Source organism: Botrytis cinerea, chromosome 3 (genome assembly GCF_000143535.2).
Source record: "Botrytis cinerea B05.10 chromosome 3, complete sequence".
Lineage (NCBI taxonomy): Eukaryota > Fungi > Ascomycota > Leotiomycetes > Helotiales > Sclerotiniaceae > Botrytis > Botrytis cinerea.
The window spans coordinates 1,175,047-1,193,440 of record NC_037312.1 but is presented as its reverse complement, the minus strand read 5'-3'; the positions used below and the strand labels follow the sequence as shown (position 1 = coordinate 1,193,440).

The window sequence follows — 18,394 nt, the reverse complement described above, 5'->3', positions numbered from 1 at the left end:
CTTTACTTCAAGCTGTGCTGCCTGATCTCGGATGTTATCTTCTTCAAAGAGCATCCGAACAATGACACGGACTTTATCGGCATTTATACCCCCTACAACACAGCCCTATAAATGGATGTTTATCCCTGTGACGATCTAGATTTTCTGCGCTAGAAGGCTTCCATGAGCTTCGAGTCCCGTCGTATCAGTATTCGCTTAAGGCATATCGCATCAGGCACGAAATATACCCCTACAAGGAAGCAACTGCACAGAAGATTCCAAACTCTATTACAATCTGAGGCTTTCTTCGTGAAAATCACCATTATAAATGGTATTTGGGTGGGAATATGTCTGGCATAGCCATGCTTGCGGTGAAGTATGCGGCTATCGCAACTTCATTTAAGGTTTTGCTGCATCTTTGGAAGTTATATCGGGGGTTTCTAGTTTTAATCCTTGCATGTACGACGAGTGTGGGATTTTCTTGAATCTTCATATATTCTCAGAAGAGAATGCTGATTCCGATTTCTTTACTCTCATTCACTATCTCAGCTCCACAGAAGAAACCACGAAATAAAAGAAAATGAAGACATACAAAGGCAAACCAATTCGCTGGCATGCACTCTTATCATTGATTTTGTCTACAATATCATTTATATTGGGTGTCGTCACGATATTCTCGGGTTCGAAAAATGGGGTTTTAGAAGATTATTATTTCCTAAGGGCAAGCTGGTCCTACCATATTCATGGACGCTCATCTGATGTTGAATAGTTAAAAACAGCAAATCTCGGTCAAAGTTTGGTACAATTTGCAGCAGTCAATTCTACCACAGCGAACACCACAAGCATAATCGACATATCTGCTCTGAACAGCCGCGATTTATCATCAGATTCGATAGAAAAGAGAGATGCAGCATCCGACTTCGCCACGGCATTATTCGGTAATGTTATCAAGGAAGTTAAGAGCATCGCGAAGAAGATTGAAGCAGGCGATAACGATGGTCTCAACGAAGCCGAGAAGGCGTTAGTCTCGAATATCACAGATACCGTTGGAGTTGCAGATTTCTACAGTTTACATGTAATAAAAATATGTCGAGGAACTATTACATCAGAGGATAAATGGGTCGTTGATGGCTGCTCAAATTATTCTCAAGCTTTGAAAGGTAAGTCGAAACTCATAAAATAGGTCCTACACGCGAGATGGACATACTGAGCTAATGCATTGAAAAGGCTTGACACAACTTACCTCATCTACTCCATCTACCTTCCGTATTGTCAATACTACGCTTACCGTTCCATTCCTGGGTCTCGCTACCACTGCAATGCCATTTACCGCCGGAATGCTGAACATTGGCACTATGGCCATCCTCGCTCTCTATGGTCTAGCCTTGATCGGATCGGGTGCTACAATTTTTCTATCAGCAATTTATATGTTCAAACCCACAGCCCGCATCGTCTACTGCGCTCTCTTCTTTTCCTTTCTCGCGTCTAATTTCACAATGACTGTTACGCTGAATCTAACAGCCGTTACCAGCATGGTAAGCCAGATGGTCTCTTTAGTAGGGCCTGCTCTAGGTGTCGAAGCTTCTGTTGGGGGTGCATTCCTAGGGAGCTCATGGATAGCCGCCATATTCGCATTGATTTTCAATCAGTATTGGATGATGGTCTGGCTAGTAGAGATCAGAGGATATGGATTCAGAAGAAGAATCAGAACAGATGAGGAGATTGGAGATTGGAAGGGAATTATGAATGAGTTGAAGAGAGATTGGAAGAAGCCTGTACCGGAGGGGCTTACAGCTTCAGAATCTAATGAAAATCTTATGGTGATAGAGAGGGTAGATGAGGTCACTGGTGTATCGACAAAAGACCATTCATATCGTTTAGGGTGACCGAGAATGGTCAGTCCTTGAGGATAAAGATTGCAGGAAAAGATTAGAGTTTCACCAGAAGCCAGATATATTCAAGCATTGCGGGACAATACAAATTTAAAAGAAGAATTGAGGAGATCGGAAAGGGTAGCCATGGGGCTGCTTTTGGGTAGGATTTCGAGGATTTCAAGGATTTATTATATTTTAGAGTAAAAGTAAAAATACATGAAGGCTTCACACAATTTCACTTGCGAGGGATCAGAAGACATTTGTAATCATCAATTCATGAGACCTAAAATGAACAGTCTTTACTATAGCTCTTAGCTGCATATAAATCACTCTTTTTTTGAGAGGAATATCCCACTACAAATCTTCTATATCCCAAAAAGCTCCCTCCGTCAACTGCCCCCTCCGTAATATGACGCTCCTTCGGGATCGACTTTAATCTATATCAAACACCCCAGTTTTCTCCATTGCGTGTTTATCAAACTCAATCGACTTTATCCTTGAGAGCCGACTCCACCTTAGGTTGGCCAGACCTAAGGTTTCTTGGCTCTCTTGGAATTCCGTTGATTCTTCTGACCTCTCCCCTGCTTGCTAGTTTGATAAAATAACCTCCCTCCCCCCGCAAATCCTTCTTTCCTTTCTATCTCAATACCTCATCAAAAACTATCTCCAAACCTCAACATCTTGTCGCCAAAAAATAATCCTGAAATAAAATCCCATGCAAAATCCCCCCACCAGCACTTTTCACATATCCTCCCGTCTTCAGATCGATCGCCTCCACACCTTGCCCATGTCCCGGAATTTTGACCCCCTGAAGATAATGAGAACATGGTAATTAGGAGAACAGACATCCGAGAACCAGACCCACAATAACACAGGGTGGAGCTAATAAATGGGTTCATATAATCCCCAACTGCGGATTATCGTATGTGGTATTCCCCCAACTCCTAAAGTATATTGGTGTAGAAGCTATGCCCAAAAAATCTTCAGAATCGTCGTCGATATGGTGTCGATAGGAACCCTGGAATCAAGGAGATCATGATTTCTTGGGCGTATGCACGAAAGACTACTATGAGAAGCAATCGGTACTGTATATTGATTTTGAGTTTCTCCTGGCGCTAGTGATCAATCCTTTCGGGGACTTAGAAAGCAGCCTGAGTGACGAGAAGTGAATTTTTTTTTGGATTTCTTTTTTCCTTTTTTTTGGATAGTTTTTTGGAGTTTATTTTCGAATAAGGCTTTTGATGCTGCAATATTCGCGGTGAAAATAATGTTGTTTTTTCCTAGATGATATGCAGCTATCATGAAGTAGGAAGATTTTCAGCTGCATCTCCTATTTTTGCAGTCTGACCACCTGCCGTTCCCAAAAGAAGAAGAAAGGTTGAAGTCGATGTCAGCCATTACCAATTGATGGGTCCGAAAGGATGGGCATTGCTCTCAACATCTGTATCAATGTCAACGTTCGAGAAGTCAACTGGGTCGGCGATTACATCAACAACTTGAGGCATGCTGAGCTTGATGGGATGGGAAAATTCATCATCATCATCATCCGAATCATCACTGCTATCCTCTGGCACAACCTCAGCTTTTGGGACTGTGCGATTCTCATATTTTCTGAGCACCTTCATATAGTTGGCGATGCGTTTTCTCGAGACGTTCATGTTGCGAAGGAGAAGTTCGCGGTCGAAGGCTGCATGAACTTCGACTTCATTCTCCTGCTCCCATTTTTGAAGCTCGAACAATTCCCATGACGTCTTAGCCTTCAGTAATTGTAGTTCTGTTGGCTCCATTGTAATTTCGACATTTGAGAGGTCTGCTGGAACCCTGTATTTTCGATAAAGCTCTGCGTCTTCATCGTCGTCTGTAGCTTGGAGATCCTCATCTTCCTCGGACTCTATAGGTGTAGTGTCATCGAGGATGATGATCTCGGATTCGTCATTTTCTGACATCTCTGAATCCTCATCATCGGACTCGTCGCAGTCATCGGAGTCCTCAGAAATGTCCTGAAGATCTTCAAGAGGAGGCAAACCAATGCTGCCGCCTAGACCGACATATGGCCCAATGCTTACAGTGCTTGAGTCAGGCGATTCTGACCGAGGGGTTTCCTCTTCTAATCTATCTTTGGATTCTTTGGTAGAATCAGAATCGTCATCTTCAGACGTCAATGACTGACTTGCTGGAATCTCCGTCTCGTTCGAAAAATTGAAAGTGTCTAGTAGAGAAAATGGATCCTCTATAACTCTAGACCCCTGGCCTGAAGCATCATTAAAATCGAAGAATGCCCCGCGGAAATAGTCTTCAAAACTGGTGGAGCTCGCAGGACAATCACGGGTGGAACTTTCTAAAAAAGCCGCCGGAGACTCGACAGAAAATGATGAGATTCCCTCTGAGCAATCTTGCTGATGTCTCTCATCAGAGGAAAATTCTCCTTCTTCTTCAATTTCATCGAAGGCAGAGCGAGGAATGACCGGTGGTGGGGCCTCTTTTTCGGCAGCTGCGTCTTCCTCATGTTGAGCCTCAAGACAACGATCAAATTCAGCCTCCAGTTCATCAAAGATAGAACTAGGCATGACCGGCTCTGCTTTCCTAGCCTTTCTAGGCCCAAGGCATCGATCGATATAGGCATACATATCATCAAAAATGGGGTCACGAACCGGTGGCAATGCCTTTTCTTTAGCAGCTGCGTCCCTAGCCTTTTTACCCTCAAGATAGAGTTTCATTGCGGGCTCAAGAGCCTGATCGAAGGCAGAGATACGATATGCAGATTCCTTGAAGTAACTTTTTGTAATAACTGGTCTAGCAATTTTTTTGCCGTGATCAATGTGCCATATCGTGGAAGGTTGCTCGTCCTCATCCTTATCCTCGTCGGCATCTAACATATCTTTCTCATAACCCCGATCCCTAGCATAGAAGGGTTCCTCTTGCAAGACACCATTGTATCCCTCGTATAGGACAGTTGGCTTAGAGGGTCTTTGAGTGACCTTGCACTGCTTTTCATCAGACTCGTCTCCGGAAGAATATTCATCACTACCTTCATCTGATGAATCTTGGTCAGATGATTCACCTTTTTTAGCTCGAAGGGCAATTGCTTCTTCCAGAGCTGATCGCAATTGATCAGCATGGAATGAGTTTTGTATTTCGAGCTGGAAATCGCGCTCGAACTCAAGTTCCGTGGTGTTTTTAGCTTCCGTTGCGTCAGAGAGCTCTGTATTCGGAGTGACAAACTTGAATCTTTCCTCGGCGTTTTCAAGTTCAAAGAAGTCATTAACAAGACACTCCTTGCCTGGGTTTCCAGCTTGAAGTCCAGGAAATCCGAGGAATTGTGGCATTCTTCGCTGTGCTTGGCTTGGTCCAACCTTGGGACCAAGACTGACAATATCTTCATTAATATGTGTCTCTGGTAACACTTCAGCCTCAAGATTCAATTGTGCTGGAAGAAAACTATTAATTTTAGCCACAGGCTTTGGTTGTTTTGTTGTCTTCACTTTCTTTGGCTTTGACTTTTCTTCCATGTTGTCATTGGTGTTTTTCAATTTTTTAACAACTGGGGATTTTGGAGCGGGTACCATTCTGTCAGTTTCGTTTGCCTTCTTGATCACATTTCTTGGGGCGGAAGTTGATAGGGTAATACCAGATGATGTAGATCTACCAGCCTCTTTTGTTGGCGTCCTGGTGGTCAGTGGTTTTGACGAAACAGATTGCTTCTTGGATTCGACGCGAGGAATTGGAACAGCACGACGACGATTGGGCTGGGCCTCTCCAGCTGATGATGAGGTAGGTAATTGGATTAAAGAAGGCAATGACTTGATGACTCCATCCTTGGGGGCAGGAGTAGCACCACGGCGCCTAGGCTGGGCCTTATTGGAAGTGCTCGAGAAAGTCGATAATGGGCTCCGAATGGAAGTGGATGGCTGTGCGACATCGACATCAGGAGCGGGAGTAACTTTGCGGCGACTAGGTTTTGCCACTCTAGTTGATTTCATGGCAGGCATAGATGTCGACGAAGCAGATTCTTTCTTGGCTTCGACTTTTGGAGCTTTGACTTTTTGAGCAGGAGTTGGGCCTCGACGACTAGATTTAGTCTTGACAGGGGCTTTATCGAAGGCTGATCGTGGGAGGGCGTTATCTAAAGCTGCTTGCGGGCTCTCGATTGGTTGAGCTGCCACAATTGGTGCTTCGGCAAAAAGATCCTCCATCGAAACATCGGGAAGGTATCGATGTTTTTTCGATGGTTCTATTGTTGATGTAGTGGTTGAATCGCTCTGTGATGCGAAATCATCTGGCTTAATCTTTGCAGAAACAGACTTGAGGACATTTTCCACAGATTTCTCACCATTTTCGTTTCTTGCCTCAGAAACCGACCTAGGCTGCATGGAGCCCTTCTTTGGTGCTACTGGTTTCTTTGGTGCTGCTGGCTTCTTGGTAGTTCTAGAACCACCAAAACCTAGCAAATTCTTGGTGGGATTGTTTCGAACCTTCGTCTCCTTGACAGGGGCGCGCTTTACAGGAGCAGCAACAGGTTTTTGAGTTGGCTCAGTGATCTTCTGTTTCTTTACAGGACCACTTGTTTCTACTTTCTCAGAATGCTTGCGCTTGGTGGGAAGATTTTCGAAGTCCATACCTGCCTTTGCGGTCTTCACCTTCTTGGCAGGCTTAGCGATTTGTTCTTCAGAATCGCTAGAGTCGGTATCGAAGTACTTGCGCTTGGTTGGAGACTGGTCTTTCTCTTCAGGCTTCTTGAGGTCCTGGGACTTTTGAACTCTGGGTGGGACTTTCTTAATGTCGGGCTTGAACTTGGTGGTTTTTCTAGCCTCGTTTGTGTTCTCGTTGCGACCGAATATCTTTTGGTCTTTGAACGGGGCAGACTTTCGATTTTGGTTACCATTGCTCATGCGGCCATGGTATACAATTTCTTCTGTGTCGCTATCGATCTCTCCTTCTTCCTTTTCCGCCATCTTGCGCTGAATTTTGGCGGCAGCAGCAGCTTCCTCAGCGGCTTTCTTCTCAGCAACCTCGGGCATTGATTTCCCTGGGTGTTTTTTCATGCGTGGAAGAGATGAGATTCGGGAAGTGCTCATTTCAGGAGCTTGATTCAAAGAAGTTGCGGTGGAGGATGCGCTAATCTTTCCAGGAGGATTTGCAGCATCGCGAGCCTTCTTCTCGGCAACTTCAGCGCGTTTTGCCTTGAGCTTTTCAATGCCAGCGTTGATCTTCTGTTGTCTAGTCATGTTGTTGGTCTCTTGAGGAGGCATCGTGAATGGAAAGTTATTACTCTGTGAAGTAATGATAGACGGTATGTGAATGGATCTAATATTACTCAGAGGGTAATAGGTAGCAAAGGTTGGTTTTGTTGTTAATGTAAGATAACTAAAGTGATATCCAAAAGGTATTCTAGAAAGAAGTCTTGGGTTTGAAAGTTTCTTGTAGAATAGGAAGAAGAAGATGTTGAGTTTTTTTTGCAGGAGGGAATTTTGGAAGCTTATATTCAAAACCTGTGTGTCTTGCGCGGTTACAAAACATTGGTACGGTTCGAGCTGGCTGTATTGAATACCTCACGTTCACTGCCAAAAACCTTATTCAATCACAAATCATGGCGAGCCTTGATGCCGTACGCAAAGCGATCACCGTTAAAAATGAGCTCGAATTACCAATCAGCCTGATTTTCATGTTCACGGTCTACCAATAAGCCTGGTTTTTATGTTCACGGTCATTACCGTACTATAGTCAGAAGAAATCTGATTGTGGTTGGCTCAGGAGCCGTACACATTTTGTTAAGACCAATATCAATGGCTTGCTGCTACAGAGCAAACCTATTGTACGGTTGCATTAAAGAAGCTGATGGGCTCACATCAATGCCAACTTCTCACATTATAAATCAATCGCAGAACTTTGAAGAGCTGCGATTGATGTTCAGAACATTCACTATTCCCTTAGTCATACTGCCGGCTATCTAACGAGGCTCAAACCTTGGAGTCATTTGTTCCTTGAGCACCAGTCATAATAGCGCATATCCATACAGCTCCCTAGTTTGCCGCTTGACAAGTTTCGATTTACATATGAACCTATAGAAAGAATGTATCTATGTTGATACCAATGGATCTTCTGTTGCCTTGTTTCTAAGGAATAACACCCAGCTGTTGTATAGCCTTGAGATGAACTCTCTTTCCACTTCACTGTGGCAGTTGTTTCAAGAACTCCAACTTGTTGGAGTGATCATGTGGCAACTTTCTGTTTGTGCCTCAGTGCTTCATCTTTATACATGACATACCGACTGAAGATAGAGAGATCATATTCCATCTCAGGATTCTTAAATACAAAAGAGCGACTACGCCCCAAGCTCATACAACTTCTAATTAAGACTAAAAGTTTTCTTCTGATGCTAAAATCCCTCCTTGATATTATCTTACTTCGCCAATATCAATCTTGATAATATTTTAACTGAAATTGCATGATATAATGTTACTGTCCTTCTTTATTCTAACACAATTTGCTCCATTTTGTGCCTCAGCAGATGAACTTCAACTCATTCTCAGACTTAAGTAACTAGATCAAGTAGAAACTTGTTTAACAGCCAAAGAAAAGACCGGAGTTGGTCTAGAAAAGCTGGTCGCACCTGACTTGTGTAATCTATCGTATGCTCCGTTTTCGTTTTTCAAAAACCCTTCTGAAATTCAAGGGTTTTCAACGGAATATGGCTAGTGATTGAGATATTGTTCTAGCAACATTCCACCGCCAGCTCTTCTTTAGCTATTCGCCGCTGGATGAGCTGTGATCACTTTCTCCTATCTTGGCCAATCATAATTGGGTTTCTTTACATATGTTCAGTACACAGTGCCTGGGATGAGTAAATGTATCCGGAAGTCGAAAGTGCAAAGTGAGAAATAGCTAGACATTTCCAAGGAAATTTGAAAAGGGGTTTCTGCAATTCTTAAGTTTTCGTCAAGATATTCATCCATTCACAGACCACTGGGTCCATAAATATAGTGCGTTTCGTTTCTAAACAAATAAAGTGAAATCCACAAATAAACGACTCACCCTTCTGCATTGGTTTCGATATGCTTTAATAAGAGTCGAGAATAGAAAATGGTATGGAAATATTTTGATATATGAGATCCGATAGGGGACATCAATATCACCGGGTCACCGGAACTTATTAACGTAAACGAATGATAGTTCATTGTCAGAGATTGAAGATTGACGCTCGCGACTGGCTGACCATAATAGATAAGCTCCGTGCTTTCAAGTATGACTTCAAAAATCTTATCTACCTACATTTTTCTGAGCCTCACTGGAATAGGGGAACTATAAGGGCTATGAGATATCTGAGGTGTAATAAAAGGTTATTTCAGTACTGGAAAACATACCCACGTCCTTATTTATACTTATTTTTCTTATTGACGAGACTAACGTGGTGTAAAGTTGAACTAATTGTTACTATTAACTTTTGCGGACCATTTTTAAATTATACAGATTTATTTATTGATTCAAAATAGCTTGCATGGTTGATATATTGATTTGAATTCAAATTCTTTAAGAGGCCGAAGTAGCTTCTAAATGCGAGCTTTGCCGAAAGATCAACAAAATTCACTGAAATTTATTTGCACTGGTCAGTCACATCTTTTCTGCTAATGATTCAATGATATATCGATGGGATTCACACCTCCTTTTTTTTTGAGCTTCCAATTGACTGCGGGTTACGAGATTTTTTTTCGGGCTGGATATCACATGATGTGGAACAAGTAGATGTCAGAACAATCAAAGGCTCTGAGAAGTAACTAAAGTAAACGCAACCACCGGTGGTGCATAATATTGAAAAGGCCCTAACTACAGAATTGAAGATAAAGCATGACGAAAACACTATAAACATACTCATTGGCAACAGGCCTGCCTTTAAACTCAACTATATACATTGAATAGTTTTGAGGTACCAACACCCTCCATTCCATCAGTAGAAATGCATCTACAATGCTGCCATGATTGCGTTGTATGCGGGCTTTGGAGAGTAGTTCGCATCGAACAACAATGGGCTGGAGCTTGCACGCCATGAGTCGTTATCACGGAGACCCCAGACAGTAATACCAACACATTTGCTTACGCTCAAGCATGCGTTGACGACCTATTCAGTAATTAGAATCACATATTACTTCATCCCAAAGGGACTCCCCAGGAATTTAAACTCACGTTGACATAATCAGTAGATCCTGCACCAGCAATATCCAGTTCTGTGACGGCAACTTCACTGACACCAGAAGCGGCAAGTGCAGTCAAAGCAGCCTTTGAAGCAGCTCCCTGACCAGCTGAAAGATGGGTTTGCGAACCGATTCCATCAATGGGAATTCCTTGAGCGATCCAAGTTTTGACGTGTGCAACCATTCCGTTTGTAAGTTTGGGATAGGTTGCTGAATCCAGGCTTCAGGAAATGTTAGCTTTGGATGTAAAATTTTAAAAAGGGTAGAATTACTTGTAGTCATTGATGTAGAGCTTTGCATTTGGGTCAGCTGCTCTAGCAGCTTTGAAGGCGATAGAAACATAGCTTTCGCCAAGGACTTTGTAGAACACGCTGGATCTCATTGAACCATCTTCGTTGAAGATTTCATTGACGACATCCTTATAATTGTTAATTATATGTGCAGAGTTAAGACAAGATGACATACCCATGCATAGATCTTTCCCTTCCAGCGAGTCATCTCTTGAGTGATGTGATTTTGAAGGACGCTAGTGAGCGTTGCTGCAGAGGTTATAGAGCTAACCCAGCTTGGAAGTTGAGAGTGCCAGCCTATTGATGTCAGTTCTCATTTTTCAAAAAAAAAAAAAAAAAAAAAAAACATTGGTGTGACAAACAGAGTGTGTGCCCGCGAACAATTTGCGAATTTTCACCCGCCCATTTGACCAAATAATCGCCACCAGCGAAGTTGAATTTATTTTGTGTTCCTATCACCAGTCAGCCATATACTCTTCAAGAACTATGTGAATATCTATACCCTCAATAGCGTCCCACTTCATGCTGTTTTCTGGTGTCACTTGTCCAAAGTTTGCTTTGATGACAGCCGCATTATTTCCAGATGAAAGAAGACCTTGATCTGTGGCAAGACCAAAATATTTCTTTCCATGAGAAACAAATTTGGCGTTAAGACCACTTCCGGAACTGGTGCTGGTTGGGCTTGTTATCTCGGTCTTCAAGGTCGTCGGGGTAACTACTGTCGGTGTGGCTGTGGGAACGGCAGATCCAGGGAGGCACTGAGAATAATCTAATAAAATGAGTGACTGCTATAAATCTTGCTATAAAGCTTAACATACATGCGCTATAACTATGTTAGCTTCATTCACAAATTTCTTATATAAGATTCAAACTTACTTTGAATATGTGCAAGTGTATCCTGATACACAGCTGGTAGAACCAGCCCAGCCATTGCCGCCACCTGAAAGGGTCAATCATGATGTGCTTTTGTTGAGCCGAGTCAACTTACATTGAGCATAACCTTGACTCTGTGCCAGAGCCAAGTTTATGTGACTGAGCATGGCAGCCAAAGTTGCGAGATTCAAAGCTGAAAACATATTGTTGACCTGGTAAAAAGATGCGATGAGTGAAGAAATGAAATTGTGTGAATGAGTGATAATGAAGGAATATGAGGGTGAGAAGCTTGATCATATATACTCCTGATTTTCACTATATCATCGCTTGTTTGTCAGCCGGGATGGGTTAAAGGAGTAATCAAACGCAAACATTGGGGAATCCATACTTTCGAAATCATCAGGACTAAGCAAAAGCCGATTCTCCCGTATTTCCGGGTCCTATAGGCTAATATCAAGCATCATAGTATCTGCCCTATGAATTTAAGACACAAAACTACTCGTGATCTTAAGATTAATGTTCTTTGCTACGTTTCAAGGGGCGGCCCGGCTGCTAAGCACCCCGCAAATGCCAAGATCAATTGAGGATACACTAAGCAAAGAGCCTAAATTGAGAAATGGGGTGCATCCAAGGGGCATGAGAACTGTGCTCTATCACGCTTGGAACAGTTTACATAGATTCATTTCAGAGCTCTTGGCTCAGCTATAACTAAGCTGAATCATCCCTCGCTGTGCGGTCTCCCCACCTATATTGCTGCCCACTATAGGTTCTTTTCACGTAAGAACGCATTTGAAATTAAGCTTATTTGTTTTTACAGAAAAGTGGCAATGCTGTCTCAAAGAATCCCAAAATGGCAACTACTTTTCAAAAACGGTTTCCTCATCGGCAGGGAATCTTGAAGTGGACCGAGTAGTGTGCGATAGATCGTTTCGACCTTGGCAATGTTCTCAATCGGTCCAATCCTTAACCAAATAATCAATTTCGTACAATTTGTGCATTTCTTCGTCTTAACAATTGAAATATACTGAGAAAATGACCATTGAGTTGCAATTCTACTCCATTTCCTGGGTAGCTTCATATAGCTTGCAACGGCAGAGAATATCAGATTTCGCAATGGAGGTGTAAGACAGAAAAAGGAGAAAGTACAAATATAATATCATTTTGGCTTGTATTTGCTATATGCAATGAAAAACTTCTATGAGAGTGGTTTGCAATTGCAATGTTTACTCGAATGAAGAAAGCCGAAACGTCGCTGATGTTGACGGAACTTGCGGCCCGCAAGTTGCGGGCCGAGATTCTGGCGATGATATCCGCTCCAATAGCTTCCGGTTTTTAGGGATGTTCGTGGTTTAGGTCATTCAATGCGGAGTGGACAAGACTTAGAAGCTTGCAAGATACTTCTGACAACATCGATCATTGTTATTTGTGACTTTGAGAGTCTACAAGCATGAAAGGTTAAAATAGCCATGCCTGTAGACGATAGCTGATCGGCAAACTTTTGCAGGTGTCAAGGTTGATCTAGCACGGAACAAAAATAAGCTTCTTCGTCTCAGCCTATCACATCACGCTAGTGTCATTAATGCATACGTGCCGATGCTAGAGTAGCACCGTACTGCCAGAAAATTCCCGAAGTGGATGCTACCAGTGATTCCATGACTCTCCGGCATCGTAATCCATTCCCAAAAAGCAATAAAAAACGCAGCAAGAAGTACAATAAGAATTCTTCACGTAAAAGAAATAGTTTGGACCATGTACCTGCTCGCTGGACGATGTGATCAGGATGCAGATACCTGGGTGGCAAAATTCTCTCCCCTTGATAAAGAATATGAAGTATTGGAAACGGCTTCATAGATTTGACATCCCCGACTAGCGTGCATGCAGATGACAAGTATGAGATGAACAAAACGACGAAAATGCATAGGAGCATAACAGGTAATGGAACCCCCGTCGTTGGAATAAGGTGAAACCGAAATACTGGTTGTCAATTTAAACATCCACGATTAAGGTTAGCGGGGCATGTGTAGCGATTTGGCGGATTGACAAGGTACCTAGGTAGGCACATCAACGACTACGGTGCTGTGTACATGGTACCCAGTACCTAGGTACTTCGATCGAAACGATTTCTTTTTCATATAATATAAACCCACTACCAATGATTGCTTTTGATATATTAATTATAAGAAATTGAAACAACTCGTCGAGTGATTCTTGCTGGGTGAAGCCTGTAGCACATGTCAAAAACCCTAGTGTCTGAAAACCTTATTAATAAAATTTGAGACGATCGCATCCACCACAGCCCAATTGAGTATTCCTAAATAAAGCTACTCTTTTAGAGGGGCGGTTGATTTAAGGGAGACGTTAAGCTTTTTAGTGCTTTATTGCGTCGATAAGATTACAATATATACTCTCAACTCGTAGCCTCTAACATGAATCAGTTCAACCAGGCACTTTGGCGGAGTGGTTAACGCGATGCCCTGCTACTGTTTAAACCAGAGTCAGGCATTTCCTTCGGGAGCGAGTGTTCGAATCACTCAGGTGTCGTTTTGTTTTGGCATTCTCTTTGCCTCTGCGTACTAGATTTTTTGATCCCTCTCATTTTTCCATATCTTTTTCGAACTTTGTCCTGTTTTTGCAATCCCTGCTTGTTGTGGATCCGCGGGCTTGATTTTTATGTGGGGAGACGGCCCCTTTTAAGATTCGCTTGTTTATACGATATGCGTTAACACAATCTTTGCTCCTAGTCATAGGGGTTGTAGGAATAGACTGCATCTGATTGGACAATCGATTTCTGTCATAGTTCTAGACTTCTTCGGCAGATAAAGAAAGCCTTGGGATTTTGGGAGAACTTTTACGCGGTAGGAAATTCCGTTCAGTACTGTTATGCTATTTCCCATGATCACATGTTCTTAATCTTACGAAATAACCATTCTGCACCTACTTACCACTAACTGATTATCCATGTCATTACTATATATCGAAAAGAAGATATTTAAAATATTAGCATGGTTGAACGGATGAGATGTGCCTACCCCTCAAAAGGCTCTCGATTTTCGAGAGATTTGATCATTTCTCGAAGAGATTTTCCAAGTTTTCCGATTTTTGAAATCTTTTTGAAAAGGGTTATAACGTAACTGATGATTAAGATCTATACACATCAATTTACTTTTGTCCCTTCGTACATATAGTGCGTTACATAATACAACAGGAAAACCCTTGAAACCAATTAAAAACTTCAAGTACTATACTCGGCTCAAACCTTGCCAAGCAATCTACTTCCCTTAGCCTGATCCAACTAGTTTTCCCCCTAAATCTAGATTTAACTACCTCACTTAGCCCCCCTCTTTCCTGCATGCCTCGGCACCATCCAATATTAAATTCCCGCCGCCTAGGAAATTCAAATTATCCAACTGCCGAAACGTCTAGATTCTTTTTGGCGCTGACCTCTTTATTTTGTATATTAAAATTCGACAATGAATGGGTCGCGTGCTGAGCTCTTTATGCTTATTCAAAACTTTAAGTTAATGACCAATAAGTTTGCACATTGTCAGGTTGTACGAAATATAAATTTATCTGGAAATTTGCATTGAACATCTTGTTGTCGATGTCATCGAAGATGTCACTACAGGGTATTGTGTAGTAAGATTCAACGGTACAGCGAGGTTGATGAAACAACTCAAATTCCCACTTCGCACTAGCATCGTCATGTACTAGCACCGAATTAGTTCAAAGATTTTCAGACTTCTCAAATACATTTTCTATATTCTCTACAATTTGTGTTCTCAACTGATTAGGATAAATCGACTTTTGCCAATTGTTTTCTTGCTAATGATTCTTTTGCCATTTGTACTTTTGGCGTTTGTGCTACTCCCCATCTGTATTTACTCATTATTGACAACTGTACTTCCTAGAAGAACGTCAGATGTTGCATCTAGCTATGAATTCAACGAAGAATGTAGAACTATTGTTTTTCAAGCAATACAAAAGCTACCAACTAGCAGATCAAGCCCTCGCAGTAATATCAAACGTGCATTTGTGGGGAAATTGAAGCCTTTATTGTTATGACAAGCCTACTACATCATCATTCTTTCCCAGAATTCTCGAAGTGAAGAAACTTTTAGTTCTAGTGATAATCTTGCTTGTCACTGATACGATTTTTCTTCCTCCTTTATAGAATTTGATTGTCTCGCAGCAGTATTATGATGGGTATCAATCTCATACTGAAAAAGTCTAGGAGTATCCAACCGTATATCATTTGTAGTGATAATAGCGCGTAGCCACATACTCTCAAATCTTACTCATTCAATTGAGTTCTACATTTCTTCACTAGATTCAGTATGTGTCCACCATATCCTGCGCTTTGATATAACACCCGTTGTGAAATCTGCTCGATACCCACTACCTTTACTAAGTTTACTTACCTGCCTTTTGTCTTGTTTCAAGAATATATCATATATAGTACCTATTTCCACTCGCAATCAAACCCACATTCATTGGTCTACCCCTTTAGCAGAATCACAACCTCAATTTCTTCGCCTCATCTCGATGTGATGACTCGGGTCCCTTGGACTTCGAAGACACCCACGGAAAGATGGTATCGCTCTCGAAGAAAAGTAATACAAACACTCAATCAACGATTTCTTGATCAAGACATGTGCTATCGAATGCAAGAAAGTCACATCTGTTAACTCAACCGAGAGAAATGGTTTCACTCTCCCGCAGCACGACTTCAAAAATGCAATGCCATCCTCGAAATCGAGCTATGATTCTCCCTCGCCCTCCAATCCGAAGTCGCATGCGTTCGCAAATGCACCTGCTACGCTTTCCCTTGGCTTTATTGTCCCTCGTACCGTCGCACACAATCGATACTTACTTCGCATTCAAACGACGAGCTCGTTCTATCCAACAAATCTGGTTTGTTACAACATTGCCGGTACATCTTGATCGCATCCAACAGGTAAGAGCAGTCGAATTTCGCAGTGTTTTTTTTTCACAAAATCGATAGCTTTTCAACATAATGACGGATTGAGATGTAATGCAACCCGAAAATAATAACATAGACAGCTAAGTCTCTTCCCATGGGGACTCCAAAGGAAGTCCTCCTTTTCCCAAAAAGATGCGGGGTGATTAGGGGTCAATTGCTTCAACTACTCGATATCAGTATCGGGCTATAGATCCCTAAATTAGCACCGGGTGATACTTCGAGTAGACTTACGACGAAGGCCCGTCTACTATCTCAATTATCAGGCTTCGCAAGAATTACGCTACAATATTGAAGGATATCACGGTGAAGCTAGCATTGCTTGGAACACTGGCAGTCTCATTTTCCTTCTCCAAGCTAACTTTCTTTTCGTTCCAGAGATTTTACATGCAACGGCTTCAATATTCATGTCGAACGTCGGACTCAAATTAGCCTTGCCTAACCCAGGGTACACAATCGCCCTACAGAACAAGTTTCTGCAAACTCATCGGACTTCCCACCGAGCGGAGGCCATTGCATCATTTTCCTTCTTCAACTGCCACACGATCAATTAGCTCACCGTCCCCTAACAATCCTCCATGCATCTCAGCTTCTATTCCACACACCGCACACTCACAATCCTATCCTCCTCGCCTCCACACCCATCTATTCTCATCCCTCTCTCCCTTCTCGCACGCACTATCGAATCTGCCTTGGGCTCAAGTTCCACCAGACAAGTCTTGAATCCATCCTGCTGGTACTGTCCGACTCAATACTCCACTCGCTGCTACATCCTAAGGATCGTTTGATGAGTTTTGTATACAACCAAATTTTCACGTCCATTTCTTTTACCGTTTGTTAATTTTATCTTCTCTCCTTCTTCATCGCCTCCATGTCCTCTATTCCCCACCCCATCACAGAATACACACCCCCTCCCCTCCAAATCCAAATCTCCTATCTTAGCATCAGCTACGACCCTACACTCTGCGGAAAAAAATCTGGAACTCGGATAGTCCAGCATTAACCGACGGAAGTCTCAGCAGTCGCGAATAATTGTCCAAATAGATAGGAGTATATTGACTGCTTATCTTAATGGAATGAGTATTGGCAAAGTACATACTACGTGGCATATCACTTCTGTTTCTTCGACGGGAGATATAGATACAGAGAAGACTTTTGTAAGGCTTCCAATACATTGGTGAGGAAGCAAATGGCGGAAGCTTATGTATAGATATTTCAACGTGATGTTTAAGCGAGATCAACAAATAAGGAATCCAATGCATAGTTGAATAGTGAAGAAAACTTGTACTTCCCATAGATAGATAGCATTGAGACATCAGAAAATCTATCTCCGCTAGTAATTCATCCCCAGAAAATATCCCATGAGATCTCGAATAATTCACCGACTTCGACCCTTACACACGAGACGATTCTCACGATGCTGGAGTTTTATTTCTATATTTCAATCAATGTTCGAAAATATGCTTAAGAATATCCATCTATCTCAACCATCAATCCCACGAGCTGAAGAGAAATTCCATTCAATTCTCCTAAACCAGAATGACAGAGACCCCCAGGTTTCGCAGTTTCGCAGTTTCGTACATCTATCTCAAATATTTCACTACTGGTATTTGTTGAATATCCATGTGCAGCTAAATATCGTAGTGATGGTTTCGCAACAACAAAGTAACCAAAGATAAATGCATTATCTTGGGGGATTATGCAGTACCACACGAACGGCTGAATCTCGTGCTGAGCGAACTCTACAGGAACAACGCTTCATAAATGTACAGAATGTAAGGCGAATGCGGGGTATCATTTGTGTAGTGAAGAAAAGAGGAAGATGAAGATGAAGAGGTGCGACTTGGGGGACTGAACGATGTCATTTAGCATTCGCCGCTTGTAGAATCAAATGTGACGATTGATTTTGACATTCTAATATCGGCTAGATGTTAAATTGTTACACCTTTTCCACTTCCACGAAAACGCTAATATTTCAACGGACGAGAATTGAACTTTCTTTACTCGTGGGTGGGTATCGATTGCTTTACCCCTCAACGTAAACGATATTTTGGAGGTGATGACTTTGAGGGAATTACGAACCGCAGGTCGTGTACTGCAATCAATGGTTGAGATCCACGAGGAATTTCACACAATGGTGACAAGCGCCACAATAGCAAACCGATATATCCTGTAACGCGATAACGTATTCGAACATGCACCCGGAGTAACAGA

The 18,394-nt window shown here is 42.2% G+C and overlaps 3 protein-coding genes across 3 annotated transcripts; 1 reads left to right on the top strand and 2 right to left on the bottom strand.

Annotated features, from left to right (window-relative positions):
- The first annotated feature begins 288 nt into the window (after positions 1-288).
- BCIN_03g03500 (hypothetical protein) lies at positions 289-2,085 on the top strand. The gene is made up of 3 exons (XM_024691903.1): positions 289-700; positions 749-1,139; positions 1,207-2,085. Exons 1-3 carry the CDS (start codon positions 560-562, stop codon positions 1,863-1,865), a joined length of 1,191 nt encoding a protein of 396 aa, XP_024547676.1. The 5' UTR covers positions 289-559; the 3' UTR covers positions 1,866-2,085.
- A 981-nt stretch (positions 2,086-3,066) lies between these two features.
- BCIN_03g03490 (hypothetical protein) lies at positions 3,067-7,218 on the bottom strand. The gene has a single exon (XM_001560499.2). The coding sequence runs from the start codon at positions 7,100-7,102 to the stop codon at positions 3,251-3,253; it is 3,852 nt and encodes a 1,283-aa protein (XP_001560549.1). The 5' UTR covers positions 7,103-7,218; the 3' UTR covers positions 3,067-3,250.
- A 2,413-nt stretch (positions 7,219-9,631) lies between these two features.
- On the bottom strand, positions 9,632-11,703 carry BCIN_03g03480 (hypothetical protein). Its single transcript, XM_024691902.1, has 10 exons — positions 11,591-11,703; positions 11,318-11,517; positions 11,206-11,269; positions 11,148-11,152; positions 10,832-11,098; positions 10,692-10,781; positions 10,505-10,626; positions 10,312-10,457; positions 10,032-10,260; positions 9,632-9,966 (listed from the first exon to the last, which is right to left on the bottom strand). Exons 2-10 carry the CDS (start codon positions 11,403-11,405, stop codon positions 9,811-9,813), a joined length of 1,167 nt encoding a protein of 388 aa, XP_024547675.1. The 5' UTR covers positions 11,406-11,517; positions 11,591-11,703; the 3' UTR covers positions 9,632-9,810.
- Between the last annotated feature and the right edge of the window lie 6,691 nt (positions 11,704-18,394).

Excerpts from the sequence above, each read along its gene's own strand:
- BCIN_03g03500 (XM_024691903.1), top strand. The coding sequence starts at position 560 with ATGAAGACATACAAAGGCAAACCAATTCGCTGGCATGCACTCTTATCA. Across the intron at positions 701-748 it reads AAGATTATTATTTCCTAAGG|TTAAAAACAGCAAATCTCGG; the intron begins GCAAGCTGGTCC and ends GATGTTGAATAG. Across the intron at positions 1,140-1,206 it reads TTATTCTCAAGCTTTGAAAG|GCTTGACACAACTTACCTCA; the intron begins GTAAGTCGAAAC and ends TGCATTGAAAAG.
- BCIN_03g03480 (XM_024691902.1), bottom strand. The coding sequence starts at position 11,405 with ATGTTTTCAGCTTTGAATCTCGCAACTTTGGCTGCCATGCTCAGTCAC. Across the intron at positions 10,782-10,831 it reads GAAGTGGGACGCTATTGAGG|GAACACAAAATAAATTCAAC; the intron begins GTATAGATATTC and ends GACTGGTGATAG. Across the intron at positions 9,967-10,031 it reads GATCTACTGATTATGTCAAC|GTCGTCAACGCATGCTTGAG; the intron begins GTGAGTTTAAAT and ends ATTACTGAATAG.
- BCIN_03g03490 (XM_001560499.2), bottom strand. The coding sequence starts at position 7,102 with ATGCCTCCTCAAGAGACCAACAACATGACTAGACAACAGAAGATCAAC.